Source organism: Dermacentor albipictus, chromosome 1 (genome assembly GCF_038994185.2).
Source record: "Dermacentor albipictus isolate Rhodes 1998 colony chromosome 1, USDA_Dalb.pri_finalv2, whole genome shotgun sequence".
Taxonomy (NCBI): Eukaryota; Metazoa; Arthropoda; class Arachnida; order Ixodida; family Ixodidae; genus Dermacentor; species Dermacentor albipictus.
In genome coordinates, this window is record NC_091821.1 from 297,119,980 (window position 1) to 297,143,314 (window position 23,335).

General features: G+C 44.4%; 1 protein-coding gene across 5 annotated transcripts in view; it reads right to left on the reverse strand.

Moving 5' to 3' along the window:
- The window catches only part of Rubicon (run domain Beclin-1-interacting and cysteine-rich domain-containing protein rubicon), a 461,889-nt gene that overhangs the window by 50,105 nt on the left and 388,449 nt on the right, over window positions 1-23,335 (reverse strand). For all 5 annotated transcript variants that reach the window (XM_070531460.1, XM_070531458.1, XM_070531457.1 and 2 more), the window contains one exon: window positions 7,541-7,791. In XM_070531460.1, coding sequence (XP_070387561.1) covers window positions 7,541-7,791 — 251 coding nt within the window. The remainder of the gene's footprint in view (window positions 1-7,540; window positions 7,792-23,335) is intronic.

Sequence of the window (23,335 nt, forward strand, 5' to 3'; positions counted from 1 at the left end):
CTTCAGTAACGTTTATTTATTTATTTGGTACACCTACATCGCCTGCACAGCATTATCGTAGGGGGTTAAAATACAGGTGGTCACAATGGAAAAACATTCAGCAAGATCAAAAGAATACATCAGTAAATGCAACATCGTTTAAGCCGTGAAATTTGCAAAAGCGGCAGACAAACTAACAAAGTACCAAACAAAGTAAGTAACAAAGTAACTAAAAAAAACAGTAGTGTATGTGCAGAGATGAATAACAGAACATTAAAAGAATATGGCTCTCAATAGCATTTTCAATACTAGACGCTGCCATCACTTCATTAGGGAGCTCATTCCAATCGTTAATCGTGTTAGGAAAACATGAATACTTGAAAACATTGGTATGGCACTGATAAGCTCTAATTTTGTTAGCGTGGTCTCTCCTAGATGAAACGTAATGTGGCTCCTTAGTGAACAGTGTTTTGTTGATACCAGTTTTACTTTTGTACATACTGTAAAGGAATTTCAATCTTAGGATTTTCCTGCATGAAGAGAGAGTTTTCCAACCCAACCCTTCCCGTATTCCGGATCCTCTGATAGTAAAATTATAATTTCATGTTACGAAGCGTGCTGTTTGCTTCTGGACGCATTCTATTTTGTCTGTGAGGTTTTCAGTGTACGGATCACAGGTAACGCGTGCATATTCTAGAATAGGCCTAACGTCTGTTAAATACAAGGTTTCCTTCAGTGATGAAGGAGAATGCTTAAAATTTCGTTGGAAAAAGTGAAGAAGACGGTAAGTTTTCGCGTTGATCGAATTAACATGATTAGTCCAGTCAAGTGTTTCAGAAAACGTAACTCCGAGGTATTTAACATGCTCAGTGGTACTGAGTGCAATATTATTTACGCAATACAAACTGGGGAATCTTTTCTTTTGCTTTGTAAACTGCACATGGTAGCTTTTACCGGTATACAGAGTCATCTGCCGCCGGTTGCACCAGATAGACAGTTTTTCAAGGTCGTCCTGTAAGACAGACGGCATGGCATTTCACTGTACGATACATGACACAGTCGTCGGCGTACAGTCTAAGGGTTGATTTAAGGCCTACTACTAAATCATTAATTTAAACAAGGAACAAAAGTGGCCCAAGCACAGAGCCCTGAGACACTGTCTGCAAGTGTCTGCAACTGTTTATGTGATTGGATTGTTTAGTAATTTTATTAATGCCCAGTGTGTGTATCAAATCTCTAGTAATTTTACTGTGTGCCACCACTGGAGCAGGCCTGCAGGATGTCTGGAGTAGGCTTCCTTCATGGCTAAGGCACCTGTGAACTTTCCAGCACATACTGCATTTATGTGCTGTGACCGCTGAAGTGAGTCAGCCTGCAGTAGGCCTCCTACTAACTTCCTTTGTACCCCCATCCTCGCAGAGGGCTTTTAAAATTTTTTTACTAGCAGAAATGCATCTGCAAAATGTTAGCTCCACTGAAGTGGTCTCGTCACTTCAGTCGAACCTGGGCTATATAGAACTCACAAAAACGGCTATTAGTTCGATATAGAGCATAATTCTATATAAGTCTGCTAAAGAATTGGATGTCATAAAAGCACATACCATTTATAAAAATCACTTTATTAATGAAACTAGCTTAGTTTCACATGAAATAGTCTTGATTTTTCTTCTGCTTGGGAAATTTCGCTGCCTGCAACACAGGCACATCTCCACATTGTCTAAGCAGTCGGAGCAGGTAAGGCTGCAACGTTCCACATTTGTGCAGAAGCACCGGACTAGTGCATGCACACCAATCACTTTGGAGGATGTGGGTAAAGGACTGTTGTTGCTTTCCTCATTGTGCCCACTTTCACTTGTGCGTAGTACGATGTTGGCAATGTAGTCTTTGTTTTCAGGCTCTCCCGTGGTCGCAAGACCATCATCTGTACTCACAAACTTGTCGACTGCCGATTTGTCAACGGCTTCCGGAAATTCCGAGAGCCCGCTTCAAACTTCGGCAACACCGGCAACGGCTTCGTTGCACACATTAGAATTTACGGTCATCACCGGGCACGCGGAAGCTGGCACGTCTGAAGCAATTTCAGATGAACCACTTGTACACGGCCGTGCGTGCGCATCAGGTGCCATGGGCACCGTGTCGCGAGTTTGTCTGCTTTAGTCCTAATCTCCTCATTATTCTTCAAGGTTGTGCTGAGAGTGCTCCTCAGAATCTTGCATGCTGAGCGGACATCCGACTTGTCACCGCATTCGACCCGGCTTATGATTTCAAGCTTCATGGCGAAAGGCAAATTCTGCCACTTCATCACAGCAACACGGCGAGAGAAGGCCCACAAGGCACAAACACAATGAACCAGAAAAGCAGCGAGACAACTCGCACTTGTGCCATCTTGCATGACGAAGGCACAAGAGCCTCCGATTGGCTGTCCGAACAAGCGCTGTGGGCGAGCCAAGATAATTTTTGCAGTGGGGTGTCGACGGCTCGCCCGAAGCAGCGCGGTTACGGTAGGGAGAGCGACTGAATGGAGTCACGCTGCCAGGTTTCCCCGCCACCGTGAGGGAAAGCCAACTTCTGGAGGCACTTTTGCATCGCTTGACGTTCGATGTATCAGGAGTCGCTGCTATTTTTGTTCGATGTAAGTGTAATTTTTGCTACATATACTCAATGTCACTATACTGATTCAGAAATTGTTCGATATACAGAATAATTCAATGTAAACGGGTTTGATATAGTTGGGTTCGACTGTACACGAAAGTGTCAATGTTTGCTCTGGTGACCTTTCCCAGAATTTATTGTGGATGCAGAGTGCATTTGCTATATAAATGGATGATCATACAGCAGCTGTTTATGTCTATATATGACCACTGAACTAGTCTCAAATAATTTCGTTAATGCCTAATGTAGTTTTGACGTCTTTAGCATAACTCGTGTTAGTGTGTGTAACTAGTAAATATGGCCTAAAGAAAGGCTTTGGTAACTTAATGTGGCTAACATATTTGAAATGTACCGCAAATTTTGCATTGATGTGCTTGCAACCACGAAAGTGAGCCCACAGCAAGCCTCTTGGTAACTTCTGTAGTGGCCCCACTGCGATTTCTTAAATTTCCTTACCGAAAGTGCATTTGTAAACAGTTTAATTCATGCACACTTTTACTACCCATGGTGCAATATAAGTAACTCCTAATGGCTGAGCTTGTATGATGAAATTATTGCATTTTATTTGTTTGCACTGATGTGCTTTACTGAAAACTGCTGAGTGCATTTGAGAGCTGGACCTATGATCTTCATGCAATTGTTTTATTGAATATAAATGCTGTATATTTACTGAGATTGACAAATGATTCAGCAGCCTGCAGAACTTCGTTCTGTAGCTTCGTCCCTGTTAGCCCAAAAAAGTAGAGCATGTCTGTATGTTTTGATCTAATGCAATTTTATCAAGTTGTATACAATGTATTAGCTTACCGTAGCAGGGAATCATGTGCACAGTGCTTAGCTGCACTGCAGCCTTCTTTAGCATGCTTTGAGATGCGACAGGCTGTATTCCTGGCCTGCCTCCTGGTACTTAAGCTTCTGCATGACAAAAATGTTCCACTGAGATGGATCTTCAAGAGCCATGCAGTTCCTTTTCATCATTGCCCCACACGCCAACACAAAACCAGGCCAAGCTTTGTTAATAGTATGTAAAATGCCGCAAGCCTGCTGCCCTGCTAGGGCGTATTATGAGGAACGTCCCTATTATGTTAATTTAAAATCAGTATGCACGTCTTGTGGATATCCCAAATCCACAAGCAAGTGTCCCACAAACATCCTTTGGGCGATAGGTAACATAACATGTCCCAGAAGCGTCCTACATACTGACCAAAATGTCCTTAGAATGTATTTGGGATTATGCAATGAGAATAATCCATTTTTAGGCATCTCTTGGATGTCTGAATATCCCATTATGATGTTCATCGGATGTTTCTATGAACGTCAATTCACGTGCATGGGACAATCCCATGGACATCCAAGAATGATCCACAGGCTCCTTACATATGTCCCAAGGACATTCGAATATGCTGCTTCGGATCTCTTCTGGAGATCTGTAGGACATTGGTCACCCAATAGGTGGGGTGCGATTGATCGGAGATCACTGTTCAGAGCGTGCGTTCAGTTTCGCCGAGCGCGATTGGCCCAGGTTGCGCCAACTTCGCGTGGCTGACGTGTTGGTTCTTTATTCTATGGTGGAACCATGATGAGGTACATGAAGAGGCCAGTGACATGAACAGCAGGTCTGGCGGTTCTGATGCGGAGTGAAGTTACGGTTTGCAATTGGTATACGTGCATTTTTACTGCAAAGTTATATGCATGTTCCAAATCATTACTGTCTTTTCAATTTTTACTGTTTTGAAAATGTCTCCATGAAACTTACTCCCCATAATGAACGCATCCCCAACTTTGCTTCGGTGATTGGGAAAACAACTGCGTTCATTACGCAGATCAATATATACGGATGTATGGTCTTTGCAAAGATGGACGGGCCACAGCCTCCTAGAAAAATGAAAACGTTTCGCCTGTGGCTTCCACTCATCCGGTAAAACACCCAGTCCGCCTGCGTTTATGCAAATGCTGGACATGACATGCTAAAGCTCTCTACACTCTTAAACAAATGTACACCCTTTGGGTCATATCTTGCCAAACAACAATAATTGTCATTTGTCTTGCTTGTGTTTCCTTTCTTGAAAACGGTGCACTCGCTACTTTCCTGTCGAGAATGCTCTGTCATGCTGATAATGTGCATGCCGTTCATGACTTGGAAGTACCGCACTTGCAGCATTAAAGAAAGAAAATGCGGACAACGCAGATGACAATTATTGTTGTGTGGCAAGATACGACCCAAAGGCTGTAATTTTGCAGAAGAGTGTGTTGTGGTAGTAATACTTCGGCACGAAGTGACAGCGGCAAATTGCTAGAAGCTGGCACCAATCAGATACCGACAGCTCGATGCGCTGCAAGCTGCAGCCACTCCACTCGCATGGGCCTTGCAGAAGCCTGGACACGGTGTTGTAGCTTGACATCTCGCCGATCACTAGATTTGCAGCCCACAACGTAACAAGGGAAATCCATGGTGCTCACGAAAAGAAAGCTTGAGACCAACATTGACTTCGCAGTTCGCGTCAACATGGAGAACACTGTAACACAAGCAGACGACACTTGCTGTGTGCTGAAAGTGCTTGAGTGCAGTGATAAACTGTCATTGTGTATTCTGTTTCTGTTACTCTGTTAGATGTTTTATATAAACAAATTAACCAGCATTCCAATTGTTACAAACAACATTTGTTCCCTATAAAGTTGGAAAAATTATCTATGACGCAATCTGGGCAGCCAATCAGATAGCTTGCCTAACTGAAGTCAATTGGGCTAACTAGATCAATTGGGAGGGGGCAGATGAAAACTCAGGGGAGCGGAGTCACTGCGATGGGTTGCAATGTACATTTTTAAAGCCTTATAATAAATTACACACTTGAAAGAAAGAAATAACATCACAAACAATGGAACATGCCCCTGTCACACAGGCACCCACAGTCTCCTTTAACACAATCATCTTTACCTTGAGGGAGATGCACTCAATGCACATGGTTGCGCTTCCACTAAGGGAGTTTAATGGAGCTTTTGTTCAATGAAGATCGCCGATCTCCCTCGGCAACTGAAGGGAGTACTCTCATGCATTAAAATTATAGTTGCGGGTGTTTAGAACGTTTCTACTGTATTAAAGGGAAGCTGAAAGGTTTTTCAGAAAAAATGAGTGAAGAGCAGTACGGCGTGGTTTTCAACCCTCTGAACTCGAATATCGCATCGAAATTGAGTGAAAGAAAGTGCAAACATATTTTATTTCAACGAAAAGTGCAGCAGCAGACGCCCAGCTCGCGTGCCTCGTTTCCGCCTGTGATTGGCCGGGAGCCTCCTGATGTCAACAATGGTTCTGCTTGCAGACGACAAGTGAACGCAACAGCTATCGCCTCGCTTGCAGCGCTGTCGCTGTCGCGTGCAAGATCACTTGTAAGGGGTTTATACTTGTACATACTACATGTACGAGCCGATTGTGAAGAGCCGGCCTCTCCAAGAAGCAAAAAATGCTGGTGGAAGCACTGCTTTCCAGGCGAACGAAGGCGAAGTGTTAGTATCTCCTTGTGTTGGAAATGTTCTTTGGCGAGTATGATTTTTGCTAAGCTGCATTCAGCGTTCCAGTGAGTACGTTTCCGGGAAAACAACTGTAGTGTTATGTTCCTGCATGCCTCCTCGTAGAACGTAAGCGGTGATGCGATCTTCAGCATTTGTGCACTGCCCCAAAGCTGTCGGCAATCTACACAGACAATTTAAACGCGGCAAAAGTTTACCGGCTGTTGTAGCACGTGTATTATAGAACCTTCATCAGCGCGCCATCCGCACGCTACTCGTAATTGGCGAATTCCGCCGGCTACGTGAGATGGTCGGTTTCTTATGTGTGCGAGAGAAGGGGGAGTGCAGCATCTTGGCGTGAGCAGGCTTTCCAACACATGCAAACTTTACACTTGCACTGCGTTATGGTAGCTGCGTGCAGGCTGTTTCACAACACACGTGCGAATAGAAAATTCGTGGCGCTTGGCGATGAAACCTGCGTCAAGGGTGGGCGATAAACATGCACCTTCCGTTCAGCGTGCTAACAATTTTTTTTAGGAGAACTCAAAGCACGCATTATTGATAAACTGCAGTAGTAATCGTCACGGAAGTGGTTAGAGCACAACACTTGTTCTTGAGCGCTTGAAGTTGTTTCGCTTCACAGCAGCCTCCCACTTAGCTGAAAGCTTCTTGTCTTGCAGGAACTAATGGAACATCGGAACATCGTTGCGGCCGCTTGTGTTGATGGGGACAAGGACGAGGAGAGAAAGACAACACGAACGCCGGTAGGGCGGGACATAAACAAGATTGTACTGAGTCGAACATTGTTTAACTGCGCGAACAAACGAACCACAAAGGCAGAGAGGGACAAGGACGGGTGCAGTCCTTGTCCCTCTCTGCCTTTGTGGTTCGTTTGTTCGCGCAGTTAAACAATGTTCGCCAATATCTACCAACTCGCCCAACAACAAGTTCTACTAATTGTACTGAGTGATGACTTTTTATTTTTGTTTTGACACCTCTGATGACCTTTGCCTAGACCAAGGAAATATTTTTGAGTGGTCCTGCGCACTAGCAGTCCCCCACCCCCTCCCCCTGTGTACATAAAGCCCTGTTTCCCATGAATAAAACTCAGTTGAAGTCCGGCGTTCGTGTTGTCTTTCTCTCCTCGTCCTTGTTCAATTGTGCGCTGGAACTATGTTTCACAATGCTATTCTGGAGGCTACGCCAGTGATGCGGCTCACTTCATGTGTGTGGTCATAGTGTGCTGGGTCACCCTCAGAGGCTACGTCAATCTGAAGGAACATTGCCCTGGTGGTATAGTAATTGAAAGCCAGTTCCCATACAGTGGCAAGTTACAGTGTTTTCTGATACTGGTGGGTCACCCCTGAACTGTGGATTAAAAGAGGGCATGCCACTAAGCCAATACCTGTGCATTGTGCAGCCAAGGTCAGCTGGAAAGGGAAAACAAGCTGGTCTCCATTGTTGCAGATCTCGCAGATGAAACCGCGGCCTGTGCAGATGGGGCAGCTAAGGCAGTGTCGCTCACAGTCTTCCTGCAGGCCTCGCAGTTGGGCCAGCAGGGTGCCCTGGCGTGCCTGCTCCAGCTCCTCCAGGGAGTACAGGTGTGGCTCAGCGGCTAGCAGATGTGGCCGCAGCGCCCCCAGGGAGTCCTGTAGCCTGCAAGCCATCAATGTTGAGCTTCGCAAAGGCTAGTGACCACATTGTCCGAATGCTGTGAACCCTACAAAAGATGTCAAGTGACTCTTCAGCACACTCCCACAAGTAGAAGCACTCTTGGTGGAGAGTGTACCACCTGAATGACTCCTGGACAAGAGGTTTCCCCTATAGAGATGTAAAATTTTAAAAAGTTTTGAGGGGCATGATGAAACTGTTTCTTTCGTCTTCTTTTTCAGAAAAATAGGAAAAATCGGGGAAAAAAAAAAGACGATTGTGTACAGGGCTATGAAAAACCTGACACATTTATTACATTAAAAAGGAATATAATTGTTACATTATTACATTAAAAAAGTCTCAGCAGAGCTTCCGGGTTCAATATCTAGGCTTGATTTCATGTGCCTAGATAGAAAGGCATTGATTTCACATCAAAGCGTCAAGACCAACATTTGTATGAATCTGTGTCCAATTCATTTCCGCTTGCCGCATCAATGCTTCTCTGTGCAGCGGATGAAGCCTTTTGGACATTGAGGTTTAAGAGCACATGCACAAGTTCTTGCACACGATCCCCTGCAAGTCTGTTGTGTAGCTAGGTGTTATTTGGTCTTGCCACTGAGTGTGGGAGTTGACCGAAGTTGAGGAGGACTTGAAGAAATGAAGGTCGATTTACATTATTTACAGGAAGAGAACAAACCAAAATAACAGCAAATGGTCGTGGACAACCGGCAGCAAATTTGACACTGTGGCCTGCAGCACACTGTTTTTTTTTTTTTTTTCAGGTGACCATGTTCTTAGTACAATGACTTATTGTTAGAACACCCCTTGTGACTGCCTTTCATTTTCTGCACATGCCTCATCTTGTATATATACACACAATGTGGCAACGCAATAAAATATTGTTGGAAGTCGGCGCAGTGTATGTCGTCTCTCGCAGTCCTTGTTCGTCGCGCTGTACGTCATTTTTTATCATGAATTACCAACTAGCCCTAGCAACTACCCTCTTTGCAGTTGTTATAGCAGTGCCATTCCTTAACGCCAAGAGCCATGGCTTGCCATGGCTCTTGGCGTTAAACATTGCCATATTGAAGCAAGCAGAGTTGCGAGTCTTTTGCAGTCTGTACTACGGGTTTAAATGCTCAAAAATCTTGCCACACATATTTTTTTCTTACAGAGATATTTGATTGCTGGTCATGCTTTGGTTCAGGCATGTTGCAGCTATACAGTACTACACCTGCTTTGCAACCTAGAGATGAAAATGGTGTGTGAGACTAGTGGTTTTCTATCATCCTCATGTCAGGCACCATACATTGATCGCAGATGATGCACATGTACTTGACCATACCAGCGCTTGTGTCGTGGTTTCTACAAAGTTCATGAAGCAAATGCAGTAAAAGACATTACATAGATCCCCTCGCATGTGTCCTGCTCGCCAATGATTCTGTGGACAGTGTGTCTGCGTGCATAAGTGCATGGGGAGAAACTAGAAATGTGAGCGGTTGGAAAAAAGAAAACGCAGGAAATTACGAAAAGAAAATTTTCTTTTCAACCAGAATAAAATTGAAAAAGGAAAAAAGAAACAGAGCTTCCCTGCAGAATTCTTCAGTTGTGATGTGATTCCTTTCGATGTATCTAAATGTTTGATCAAATGAAAGAGTTTGGGAGTCTGCAAAGTACCTGGATCCATCTATGTGGTGGCAAGCACTTTCCTTCAACCAACCATTGAGGCCCCTCGCCTTTCACGTACTGCAGATGCCTCCTTTTCTACAGCATGTGAAACTGATCCAAGTTTGGAAATGTGGACACTATTACATACGAACCATTAACTATCATCGCTCAAGGTCTCCAAATGCCACCACTTGCCATCCCATTCCAATTATGGTGTGCAGGTGTGAGTTAACCATGCTATCGTGCCCGTCAGACAAGTTGGCTATTGCGCCCTTGTGTGCCGCATGTAGAGCTTTTGTCTCCCCCCTGTGTGATGCTTCCCGAAAGTGCAACCCGGCAAGGTTCATAGCAGTTCACCCTAGTTCCGAGAAAAGCTGCTTTTGCAGCACTGGAAGGTCATTCAAGGACAACCAGTCCCCTTCTGCTGAGCACATACCAGGTGAGGAAGCAACGCCGGATGGAGGCAGCCACCAAAGAGTAGAGCCCATGGTGTGTCGCTATTGGCCATACATGGTGCCATTTGCACGGGCCCTATGATTGGACAAAAATTATGACAGCTGCACGGGCTCGACAACTGGCTGAAAATGACATGGCCCCGGCAGACTCAAGGGGTTATAAGACAGGTTCTTAAACGACTGCTTAAGAGAGCACGGTAAAAACGTCCATAACACTGTTCAAGGATCTGTACTAGTCACTTCTGCATGACAAGTTGCTACTGTTCGTTGAAGAATGCATTGACAACTTTGGATCAGTTGGCTTTCGGAATGCTGCAGGTGTTTCTGTTAGTGGCTTTCTTGAATTGCCGACCTTCTATTTGAAATCAACTTTCACCTCATGGAATGAACGAAATTAACACAAAGTAATGATGTTTGTATAGGATCATGCCTGGTGCCAGCACTAAGTTATATTTATCTAGCTCATCATGATCGAAATATTCAAGGTCATCTATACGCATCCCCTGTCGTCAAAGTGTGCAGGTTTGTGGACGACTATGTGTTATTTACTGATTGAACTGATTACGCTTTCGAGCCTGCTGCTTTGAAAGTCTTGGAGATCATTAAGAAAGAGCTCCCGCCTCTAGAATTTACGCATGAAGTTCCCATTGATGATTCCTTGCGCTTTCTAGATCTCAGGCTGTGCTTTGCTAACAAACATGTGTGCTAGTGCTTCGAACCGAGAAGTAAGAAGCCACTCTTGCCCTTTACCTCTGCACACTCAAAGCTCGTTAAACGAGGTATTATAAATTTATGCCTTGTTAACAGCCTCAATAAATCTTGCTCACATGAGATGCAATATAGTCTTGCTGCACAGGCTGATCGCCTTTCTTGGGCTGGCTACCCTTTGGCCTTAATTTCAGCCATATCGGAACAGCTTCTGAGGTGCACAAAACGTGATGAGCTCGTTCAGTCAAGGAACCAGCCAATTGAATGACGCGGGTATGTGCTACCGTATGTGCATGATGCCTCCCATAGGCTAAAGAAGACCAGCCAGTTGAATGATGCAGGTTTGCAGTGCTACCGTATGTGCATGATGCCTCCCATAGGCTAAAGAAGATTGGGCAGCGCGTAGTAATCACAGTTGTTTTCTCAGCCCTGGAAAAGCTGGCAAGGCTCTGTAAGTGTGTAAACACGCCTAAATCATGTCAGAGTTGTCGCTGTGTCAGGCACAGAAAACGTTTTGTGACACGCGCAATCATCATCATCATCATCATCATCATCATCATCAGCCTAGTTACGCCCACTGCAGGGCAAAGGCCTCTCCCATATTTCTCCAACTACCCCGGTCATGTACTAATTGTGGCCATGTTGTCCCTGCAAACGTCTTAATGTAATTTGCCCACCTAACTTTCTGCCGCCCCATGCTATGCTTCCCTTCCCTTGGAATCCAGTCCGTAACCCTTAATGACCATCGGTTATCTTCCCTCCTCATTACATGTCCGGTCCATGCCCATTTCTTTTTCTTGATTTCAACTAAGATGTCGTTTACCCGCGTTTGTTGCCTCACCCAATCTGCTCTTTTCTTAACCCTTAACGTTACACCCATCATTATTTCCATAGCTCGTTGCGTCGTCCTCAATTTCAGCAGAACCCTTTTCGTAAGCCTCCAGGTTTCTGCCCCATATGTGAGTACTGGTAACACACAGCTGTTATACACTTTCCTTTTGAGGGATAGTGGCAACCTGCTGTTCATGATTTGAGAATGCCTGCCAAACGCACCCCAGCCCATTCTTATTCTTCCGATTATTTCCGACTCATGATCCGGATCCGCGGTCACTACCGAAAAAAAATCCTGGGTACGTGCCTGTCTTGTTGTGAAACTTAATAAGAGGTACAAAATGAAGGTTGTACAGGTCTACGCCTCTACATCCAGTCATGATGACCAGGAATTCGCAAGCTTCCATGAAGACGTGGAATCGGCAATGGGTAGAGTGAAAACAAAATACACTATACTGATGGGCGACTTCAATGCCAAGGTAGGCAAGAAGCAGGCTGGAGACAAGGCAGTGGGGGAATATGGCATAGGCACTAGGAATAGCAGCGGAGAGTTATTACTAGAGTTTGTGGAACAGAATAATATGCGGATAATGAATACCATCTTCCGCAAGCGGGATAGCCGAAAGTGGACATGGAGGAGCCCGAACGGCGAGACTAGAAATGAAATAGACTTCATACTCTGCGCTAACCCTGGCATCATACAAGATATGGACGTGCTCAGCAAGGTGCGCTGCAGTGACCATATGATGGTAAGAACTCGAATTAGCCTAGACCTGAGGAGGGAACGGAAGAAACTGGTACATAAGAAGCCGATCAATGAGTTAGCGGTAAGAGGGAAAATAGAGGAATTCCAGATCAAGCTACAGAACAGGTCATCATCATCAGCCTAGTTACGCCCACTGCAGGGCAAAGGCCTCTCCCATACTTCTCCAACTACCCCGGTCATGTACTAATTGTGGCCATGTTGTCCCTGCAAACGTCTTAATGTCATCCGCCCACCTAACTTTCTGCCGCCCCCTGCTACGCTTCCCTTCCCTTGGAATCCAGTCCGTAACCCTTAGTGACCATCGGTTATCTTCCCTCCTCATTACATGTCCGGCCCATGCCCATTTCTTTTTCTTGATTTCAACTAAGATGTCGTTTACCCGCGTTTGTTGCCTCACCCAATCTGCTCTTTTCTTATCCCTTAACGTTACACCCATCATTCTTCTTTCCATAGCTCGTTGCGTCGTCCTCAATTTCAGCAGAACCCTTTTCATAAGCCTCCAGGTTTCTGCCCCATATGTGAGTACTGGTAACACACAGCTGTTATACACTTGCCTTTTGAGGGATAGTGGCAACCTGCTGTTCATGATTTGACAATGCCTGCCAAACGCACCCCAGCCCATTCTTATTCGACTGGTTATTTCAGTCTCATGATCCGGATCCGTGGTCACTACCTGCCCTAAGTAGATGTATTCCCTTACCACTTCCAGTGCCTCGCTACCTATCGTAAACTGCTGTTCTCTTCCGAGACTGTTAAACAGTACTTTAGTTTTCTGCAGAATTATTTTCAGACCCACCCTTCTGCTCTGCCTCTCCAGGTCAGTGAGCATGCATTGCAATTGGTCTCCTGAGTTACTAAGCAAGGCGATATCATCAGCGAATCGCAAGTTGCTAAGGTATTCTCCATCAACTTTTATCCCCAATTCTTCCCACTCCAGGTCTCTGAATACCTCCTGTAAACATGCTGTGAATAGCATTGGAGAGATCGTATCTCCCTGTCTGACGCCTTTCTTTATTGGGATTTTGTTGCTTTCTTTGTGGAGGACTACAGTGGCTGTGGAGCCGCTATAGATATCTTCCAGTATTTTTACATATGGCTCATCTACACCCTGATTCCGTAATGCCTCCATAACTGCTGAGGTTTCGACTGAATCAAACGCTTTCTCGTAATCAATGAAAGCTATATATAAGGGCTGGTTATATTCTGCACATTTCTCTATCATTTCATTGATAGTGTGAATATGGTCTATTGTTGAGAAGCCTTTACGGAATCCTGCCTGGTCCCTTTGGTTGACAGAGGTCTAAGGTGTCCCTGATTCTATTTGCGATTACCTTAGTAAATACTTTGTAGGCAACAGACAGTAAGCTGATCGGTCTATAATTTTTCAAGTCTTTGGTGTCCCCTTTCTTATGGATTAGGATTATGTTAGCGTTCTTCCAAGATTCCGGTACGCTCGAGGTTATGAGGCATTGCGTATACAGGGTGGCCAGTTTCTCTAGAACAATCTGACCACCATCCTTCAACAAATCTGCTGTTACCTGATCCTCCCCAGCTGCCTTCCCCCTTTGCATAGCTCCTAAGGCTTTCTTTACTTCGTCTGGCGTTACCTGTGGGATTTCGAATTCCTCTAGGCTATTCTCTCTTCCACTATCGTCGTGGGTGCCACTGGTACTGTATAAATCTCTATAGAACTCCTCAGCCACTTGAACTATCTCATCCATATTAGTAACGATATTGCCGGCTTTGTCTCTTAACGCATACATACGATTCTTGCCAATTCCTAGTTTCGTCGTCACTGTTTTTAGGCTTCCTCCATTCCTGAGAGCTTGTTCAATTTTATCCATATTACAGTTCCTGATGTCCGCTGTCTTATGCTTGTTGATTAACTTCGAAAGTTCTGCCAGTTCTATACTGGCTGTAGAGTTAGAGGCTTTCATACATTGGCGTTTCTTGATCAGATCTTTCGTCTCCTGCGATAGCTTACTGGTATCCTGTCCAACAGAGTTACCGCCAACTTCCATTGCACACTCCTTAATGATGTCCATAAGATTATCGTTCATATCTGGAACACTAAGGTCCTTTTCCTGAGTCAAAGCCGAATACCTGTTCTGTAGTTTGATCCGGAATTCCTCTAGTTTCCCTCTTACCGCTAACTCACTGATTGGCTTCTTGTGTACCAGTTTCTTCCGTTCCCTCCTCAAGTCTAGGCTAATTCGAGTTCTTACCATCCTATGGTCACTGCAGCGTACCTTGCCGAGCACGTCTACATCTTGTATGATGCCAGGTTTCGCACAGAGTATGAAGTCGATTTCATTTCTAGTCTCACCATTCGGGCTCCTCCACGTCCACTTTCGGCTAACCCGCTTGCGGAAAAAGGTATTCATTATCCGCATATTATTCTGTTCTGCAAACTCTACTAATAACTCTCCTCTGCTATTCCTAGAGCCTATGCCATATTCCCCCACTGACTTGTCTCCAGCCTGCTTCTTGCCTACCTTGGCATTGAAGTCGCCCATCAGTATAGTGTATTTTGTTTTGACTTTACCCATCGCCGATTCCACGTCTTCATAAAAGCTTTCGACTTCCTGGTCATCATGACTGCATGTAGGGGCATAGACTTGTACCACCTTCAATTTGTACCTCTTATTAAGTTTCACAACAAGACCTGCCACCCTCTCGTTAATGCTATAGAATTCCTGTATGTTACCAGCTATTTCCTTATTAATCCGGAATCCGACTGCGAGTTCTCGTCTCTCCGCTAAGCCCCGGTAGCACAGTACGTGCCCCCTTTTAGCCCTGTATATTCTTCTTTTGTCCTCCTAACCTCACTGAGCCCTATTATATCCCGTTTACTACCCTCCAATTCCTCCAATAACACTGCTAGACTCGCCTCACTAGATAACGTTCGAACGTTAAACGTTGCCAGGTTCAGATTCCAATGTGAATGAATGAATGTGGTTAAACAAACTCCCCTGTTTTGCGGCAGTAAATATGTTGGACAGACAGGCAGGTGCTTAAACAATCGTTTAAGAGAGCACTATAACAATGCCCATAACACTGTTCAAGGCCACTTGGGCATTCATTGCCGGAACTGCGGTTGTGTGCCCCTCTTTGAAGATACAGGAGATTTAGCAAGACAGCTCACAGCTCACCCAGGAAACTATAGAAGCTGATTTCATCAGAAAACTGGGCAGTGTGTGCATTAGTGCCCCCTCTATCGCGCTAACCCCTAGTGAAGTCATGTATCTCAGCAGATAGAAATCGTAATGTTTTTTTTTTTTTTTTCAGGAGACCATGTTCTTATTACAATGACTTGCTGTTAGAACACCCCTTGTGACTGCCTTTCATTTTCTGCGCATGGCCCCTCTTGTATACGTACACACGATGCAGCAACACAATAAAATGTTGTAGGACTGTGAGAGACGCAAGGCGTCTCTCGCAGTCCTTGTCCTTGACGCTGTAAGTCATTTTTTATCATGCAAAGAGGGGTACGGGTGGCAGATGATATGCAAGCACCGCCAAGGCGCCGCTTTTGCGACCCCAAAAGGGGCCTTTTAAACATTGCGAGAAGCCTGCTGCAGCAGCCTGTCAGCTTGAGAAATACAGAACAAATGGTGAGGCGAGATCGGCTAAAGCATCTCGTCACACACTTCCTACTGGCTTGCACGAGAAAACCCTATGGTCGTGAGCCTTGCATGCTTGCCGAGGTGCTCCAGGTAGTACAGTGGAAGGTTCCTCATGAAAACAAAGCCCCAAAAGGACTAAATCATCTGCCAGGCCTCCTGGGAAGACAACGTTGAGGCAGCCTGCCCTACCACGTTATCGCTGCCGTTGTCGCCGTTGCTATGTGATACAAGCACACTCGCGAAGATCACCATGTCGGTTATAAGCACTTAGCTTCCAAATCTATAGTCATGCACTTTCTTTTCACCAGCAACGTTGTGCATTGCCGATGATTAGCGGGTGGATCAGCCATCTTCTGTTTCGGTGGCGAGTCAAACGAGGCTGAGAAACCGCGTGGCCAGGAACGATTTCAACGAAACCACCAAAGATGAACATGGGCCAATAAGATGTTTACAGAACTGAGCTGAATGAGGAGCCAGCGAGCAACATGCAAGAAATCTGAGAGACAGTTACGGTACTGCACTTATCTCTTCCATTTCTCTTTAAAAATCACTTCACACAGCAGTGCAATTGGCACAGTCCATTCGTGTTTCGGAGGGTGGTGCAGTGTAGAGCTCTAGGCATAAGCCCATTCGTGTTTGGATGGGTGGAAGGGCGACAGGAGAGAGGTGCGCGGAGATGGCTGGAAAATTAGCGCGTGGTGGCTGTTGGAGCAGCGGCCCATCGTGCAGCGGATCGAACTTCTTGTTTTGTTTTTTTCTTTACAAGAATTTCACATTTCACTACCTCTAGGCTCAGACAACCAGCAGCCAGACTTCATGGTTATACCGATAATGCGGCATCGCAACATTGTACTAAGTGGGTTATTTCACTATGGAAAACATACAAAAGTTGACGATGCAGCAGCTTGTCATTGTTAAAACCTATATATTATCAAAACCAGCATCGTTAAAAGTGGGTTCGACTAGACCAAATATTTTAAGATTCATATGTAACATATCAATTTTGTCCACTTTAGATGTACTACTAGATGAAAATAATGCAATTGTGATAACATTTTCATTGCTGAATTACAGAGTTGTAAACTTGATAGTTTCGTTTTATGAAGATTTTCTATCTTAGCCACTTCTTTATAAAATATTTACAACCTAAATAAAATATTCGAGACTAACACTCACTAGATTTCAAGTTTTTCTTTTATATGCAACAAACCTCGTCAAATTTGGTGCAGTGGTTCCCAAGAAAAATGAATTCTCATTTTACATGTATTTAGATAGGAGCACCTGAGCTAAAGCTTCGACTTAAGGAGAAAAGGGGGATTTCCATTTGTTTGTGGCTGGCTGGCTGCATGGCTTCATGAGGGGCAGCGAGGACGCATCACATGCTTGGGTAGCCTCTGTGATGGGTACAGGTGCGTCGAACTGTTTGTCACTACGAAGGCGACAGCACCCTTTCTTATGTTCAGTCTGCACTGTCGTCAGTGCTCGCTTCATGTCAGGTATAGAGCAAGGCATTGTGTGGCTTTTGCAGTTTCTTAACAATTCTAAAATGTCAACTGGTATGATTTACCCGTAAACGTCTTCTGGTGAGACCAGTTAACAATTTGGACAACACTCCTTCTTCAACAGGTTCAACCTTACAAATATCTAGGGGTCTATGTTTCAGAATATCTCACATGGAATAAACACTTTGAATATCTGACCTTAAAGTGATTTTGAATGCTTAAGCTCAAACTTATAAACTTGAATGTATCCAGAACTACACTGCCAGGTTTGTTTCTGGCAATTACAACTACCACAGCAATATTATATTAATTAGGGAAAGCCTTGGGTGGCAAACACTAGTAGACTGCTGTATAGCAATGAAATTAGAACTTTCTTTCCAAATTTACTTTGGTTTCACAGGAATAAACAAGAACTTGTGTATTTTTCCACCCCATTTCACCCCATCATGAGTTTGAAGAACTTGAAGTGCGCTGTCATACTGACTTCTTCTGCAATTCATTTTTCCAGCATACTTCTACACGCTGAAATAGGCTTCCTAAGAGCATCGTTCAATGTAAAACTTGCTCCGAGTTTCAGTTGTTTTTATCATCCAACCTGTCATGAGTGCATATCATTGTGCTTCATGTGATGAACCTACCTTTCCTCTTTCTGTGATGTTACTGCACCTGTGAGCCTGTTAATGCACTGACATTTGTGATGCAGCATTTGTGCCTTACTTTGTTCTTTCTGATATGGAACGAGCATTTCTCTCTCTTTTTTTCTTTCTTTTGTTCTGTTTTCTGACATGAATGTGCCTGTGAGCCCGGTGTTGTGACTAACCTTTTCAACCCTTTCAAGGTCAATGATGTAAATATACGGCGCCGCGAACAAGTCCAAAAATGGTTGATGCCGTATATTTACGGCGCCATCTGTACGTTTAAAAAGCGCGCTGATTCCCTAACTTTTTCTTTTCTGTCATGTGCTGCCACTATGTGGGAATACAAGGAATTTTTTTTGCACACTGCCCTCACGGTTTTTGTTGCATGGTTTCTTTTAGCGCTAGTTCACTTCCGTGCATCTATGTACTACCACTTGTGCATTGGTGCGGGCGGGCGGCGGTATGGATTTTGTTTTCGTGGGCGGTTTTGGCTTCTTGCGCTTGCAAAACTGATGGCTATCTCGTTACTAATTGCTCAAAGGGCGACCGCTTGTTTCTCACTTGTTTAGTGCTCACAGGGGTGCACATAGGAAGGATGCCACCGTGCATGCGTTTCCGTTGCTTCTTTTTTTGGGGGGAGGGAGGGGGGACTGGCGAAAAATTATTGCATCTGGTTGGCAATAAGATGAAGATTAGCGGAAGTTTGTCACACATCTAGCTTTTTTGACGGGCACACAACCGCACAGTTTTCTTGAGTGCACGCACCTGCGCAGTTCGATTACGCTATGGATGTACATATTAGTGTAAGAGCAGGACCATTTGAGTCTTGCGAAATATTCTCGTGTGTGCATTTTCAAAGCCTTGGACTATACCAAGGCATCAAATTTTTTATTCTTATAAGTTTATTTCCTTTTTGATTGTTGTTATTCATGAATGAAGAGTACATATATAGTAATGCAAAATATTTTTTTCTCGCTTTACAGTCACCCTAGAAAAATTACGATAAATTCTTTCCGAAATAAGTCCTTAAGAAGAATTGGAATCAGCAATAAAAAAAATCAATCCTGGGCGGTCACATATGGCGAAAAAAATCTACCCTCAAAGGGTTAACGTTAGTCACAACACCATGTTTACTGTTTAATGTTGTGTTAGTGCTTTGCTGTATGCATATTTATCTGAAACCAGCTCATTTTTTTTAATATGTTTTTTTTTTCTAACAATGTCTCCCTTGCAATAATGCTTTTTTGGTGCTGCATGTACCTGTATAAAAAAATAAGGTAGCAAAGAAAGAATGTTCTTTTATAGCCATTGCGTGGTGCACTGCTTTCCTTGGACGAACCGTGATGACTTTAGTGAAATTTGGTGCACCAGAAAAAAGCAGGCTGCAATGTTTGATTAAGTGGCCTGGTAATGCTGAGAAGGGCCAGGAAAGTCAGGTACGACGAGGCGGCACAGTGCTGTGTGGCATTTAAAAATCAATGCTCATGAGAAACTTGCTTTTCAATCAACAGATGCAAACCATCACCAGGTGTTCTGCTGCTGAGATGCTGGGATCTTACATGTGTTACCTGGCTCGAATGCAGGCAGCACATGAGAGTTAGAAACGAGAGCCAGATTACAAAGCTGGAATGATGATGCAACAACCACAGCATCACAAACACGAGCACACAGCTATCGGCCCAAGTTTGTAGGTAGTTTGGCTCACTGGGTCAGCACAAGTTCTTCTCATAGTAATAATGTCATGCCATGCTTGCATGTCATGAATTGGTCATTCTTGTCATAAAATTCATGTGAAATCATGTGATCATTCATGAAATCATGTGGTGGCATGAAATACAGACATATGCATTCATGGCATTCATGCCAATCATGTTATGTCATTCACGTCAGGCATACATGTCATGACACGCATATTCATAATATATCCAGTTAAAGAAATGAAAGTCACTCATTCTATTAATGTTATCTAATCTGACTTAGGACATTCATGTCAGGACATGCATGTTATTCATGTCAGACACATTCTTTAACAAGTTATGCATTAGGATATCCATAACATGATGAAATTACATGCATGTCATAAGGTGACTACCAACATAACGTGATTCTTTAACAGGATATCGTGACGAGACATACATGCATAGCATAACAAGAATGACATGCTCATGCATGTTTTGTCATTAATGTCATGTCGACATACATGCCATGTCGTGACATGACATACATGTCATGAATTGCATGACACTCAGGTCACAACATGAAGCCATTCATGTGATGACATTTATCATTCATATACATATATATATTGAGTTAAAGAAATGACCATGATGGTATAATATGTCATGCAATCCATCTCATTCATCTCATGACATCCATGTCAGGTCAAGCATGCATGCAAGTCATTCATATCCTGATATATATCAAGTTAAAGAAATGACAGCGATAGCATCATGTCATACATATGATTTATGTCATGACACACATGTCACTGATGCCATGACATGTCATTCATGTTATGTATGCATGCACGCCATGCCCCCATGCCTATTTCGATATAAACCCAGTTGAAGAAATGACCACGACGGCATCATGACGTAGGAGGCTATATAGATACGCGTAGATGGATACACTCAAAGCGCCTAAAATTCGCAAAGAATGCTTCGCATTAACATTACAAACAGTGCAGGAGAAGTTTATGTTTAGATAAAAAAAAATGAAGTCCTTGATTGACATGCCAAAAATACTTGCATTTGTTTGTCCAAAAGCATCACATACCACTACCTACTTACTTACTTACAAAATACAGCAGGCCCAAGCTAGGGCCCATGCAAGAGGGGTAGCAAAAAGGTTTACACAAGCACTGGTAAAAACATCAAACAGAAATCATCACAGATCATAAATCATCATACATCATGCTTTAAGCAGAACTTTTTGTTGGGCTAATTGGTGCATATTACTGAAGTACTATAGCGCCAAACAGACGACACAAAAAGAAGAGACACGGACGAGCGCTCGTCTGTGTCTCTTCTTCTTGTGTCGTCTGTTTGGCGCTATAGTACTTCAGTATCATGCTTTAAGCATCAAAACACCATTAAAGCCTTCAGCACGCTATCTTCATAGCCTTTTTGGTTCATCCGATGCACTACAGTGATCCACAAAGTTTCATAGGTATTTTAGCAAGCTCAGAAAGCTATTAGCTTACATAGTAAGAATAGCAATGTGGCAAGGTGGCTTAAGTCCATGGTGCAAATTTTGTTTCTCTACTCTGGCAGCTCTTCTTCTTTTGTCCTTTTTTACCTTTCTTCCTGTACTTCAGTGCTTCGTGAAGCAGAAAATTTACACCATTGCTTACTTAGATAATCAACTTTGATGGTTGCTGCATAATTTTTCTATTGTCTGAACCAAAATTTACTCTGACAGAATTTTCATAATCAGACCTAAAGAGTACACATTAAAGTGCGCTATCCTTAAGTTTAGTACTATAATACTTTTGACTAGGTCAGTGACCATAAGTATTATTTCGTTAAGTCTGGTATGTTTACTAGCACTGGTGCAGTGAACAAATATATAGTTAAACGTCAATATAACAAAGTTGTTATGTAGTGGGTAATATGCATGTGGCACAGTGCGAACTGCCACCACTGCGGTGCGAGACCCGAGCTCGGGTTGTTGATGCGAAGCGCTAGGACTTGTGATATAGAGCTACCTGCGATCCCTCAAACGAGCTGCAATAAACCCCATTTCATTTGGTGGAGGTGCGGGGTAACCTTGAAAACTGGAACTCCGAAGCCGGACGCTACCGACTGCTGTGACCATGCCTGACGAAACCACCCAGGAAGATGCACCACAGCCTCCGACCATCATCGTTTCTGGTGCATTGCGCCAGCGTGATCCTGCCATCTTTAGCGGCACCGATGATCATGACGTGGAGGATTGGTTGTCATCTTACGAACGGGTGCGCCAGCATAACAAGTGGGACGATGTCACCAAGTTGCACAACGTGCTGTTTTACTTAACCGGCGTCGCAAACCTCTGGTTCCGAAACCACGAACATGATTTCACAACGTGGAGCACATTCAAGACAAGTTTCACAGAAGTGTTCGGGTGCCCCGTTGTGCGCAAGCTTCGCGCAGAACAACACTTACGAGGGTGTGCGCAACATCACGGTGAAACTTTCACAAGTTACATCGAAGATGTCATTGACCTGTGTAAGCGCGTGAATCCGTCAATGGTGGAACAGGAAAAGATAAAACACTTTACGAAAGGCATTGATGAGGACGCATTTCAAATGTTGTTAGCAAAGGATCCGCGTACCGTGGCCGAAGTTATCAATTTGTGCCAAAGTTTTTATGAGCTACGGAAACAACGCATCTTAGCTCGGCGCCCACCGCCTACGTAAGATTCATTAGCCGCATTGGTTATTGGCGACAACCACACAACTTTGCTGACGCAAATAAAAGAATTTGTGCGCGAGGAGGTCGCGCGACAGCTCTCGATTTTGCCAACCATGGAGAAGCCTTCTCAATATTTGGCTCCAGCAATCCAACAAGTAATTCAAGAGCAAGTGACCGAAGCTCTTCCACCTCCGTGTCAGCCGGCTCCCGTGGCCGCGCCTCTGACGTATGCTGAAGCGGCTGCACGGGCACCTCGTCTGCTGGGATTCTCTCCTCCGCCTTAGCGTCTCTCCAGCCGGTGTTTTCTCCTCCGCCTTCGCCTCGCCAGCCAGTGGCTCCCTTTTTCAGCGCACAGCAGCAAGGTACAAATCCTTGGAGCACTGCTGACAACTGCCCAATATGCTATGCCTGCGGTACACTGGGACATGTAGCGCGCTTCTGCTGCCGGCGCTTGCCGGCCTTCGTGGGCACCGCGTGACCAGCCAGCTCCGGCTTACGACCATTCCGTATGCCTCAGCGACCACCACCAGTAGTCTACACTGCTGATGACATACCAGCACCGCAGTCACAGCTCTACAGTACTCGTGACTCGCCTTCCCCTCGACGGCGCTCACTCTCACCGATGCATCGTAGGCCCAGTACCAGTACTACTGAGGCGGAAAACTGATTTCCGCAGTTCCCGAGGCACGAACTGCGTCATCGTCGGAACATCAAAGTCCTCGTTTTCCCCCCGCTAACGTTATTGAAGTGTCCATTGATGGCATCAAATGTCTTGCGCTCATCGATACAGGTGCTGCTGTATCCGTGATTAGTGAGAAACCTTGCTGTGAATTACGGAAAGTGACCATGATGCCTTCGGTACTATTGCTTAGAACAGCCAGTGCACAACAAGTTCAGCCAGTCGCTATGTGCACTGCCAGGGTGCTGATTCGAGACATTTGGTATTCCATTGATTTCTTTGT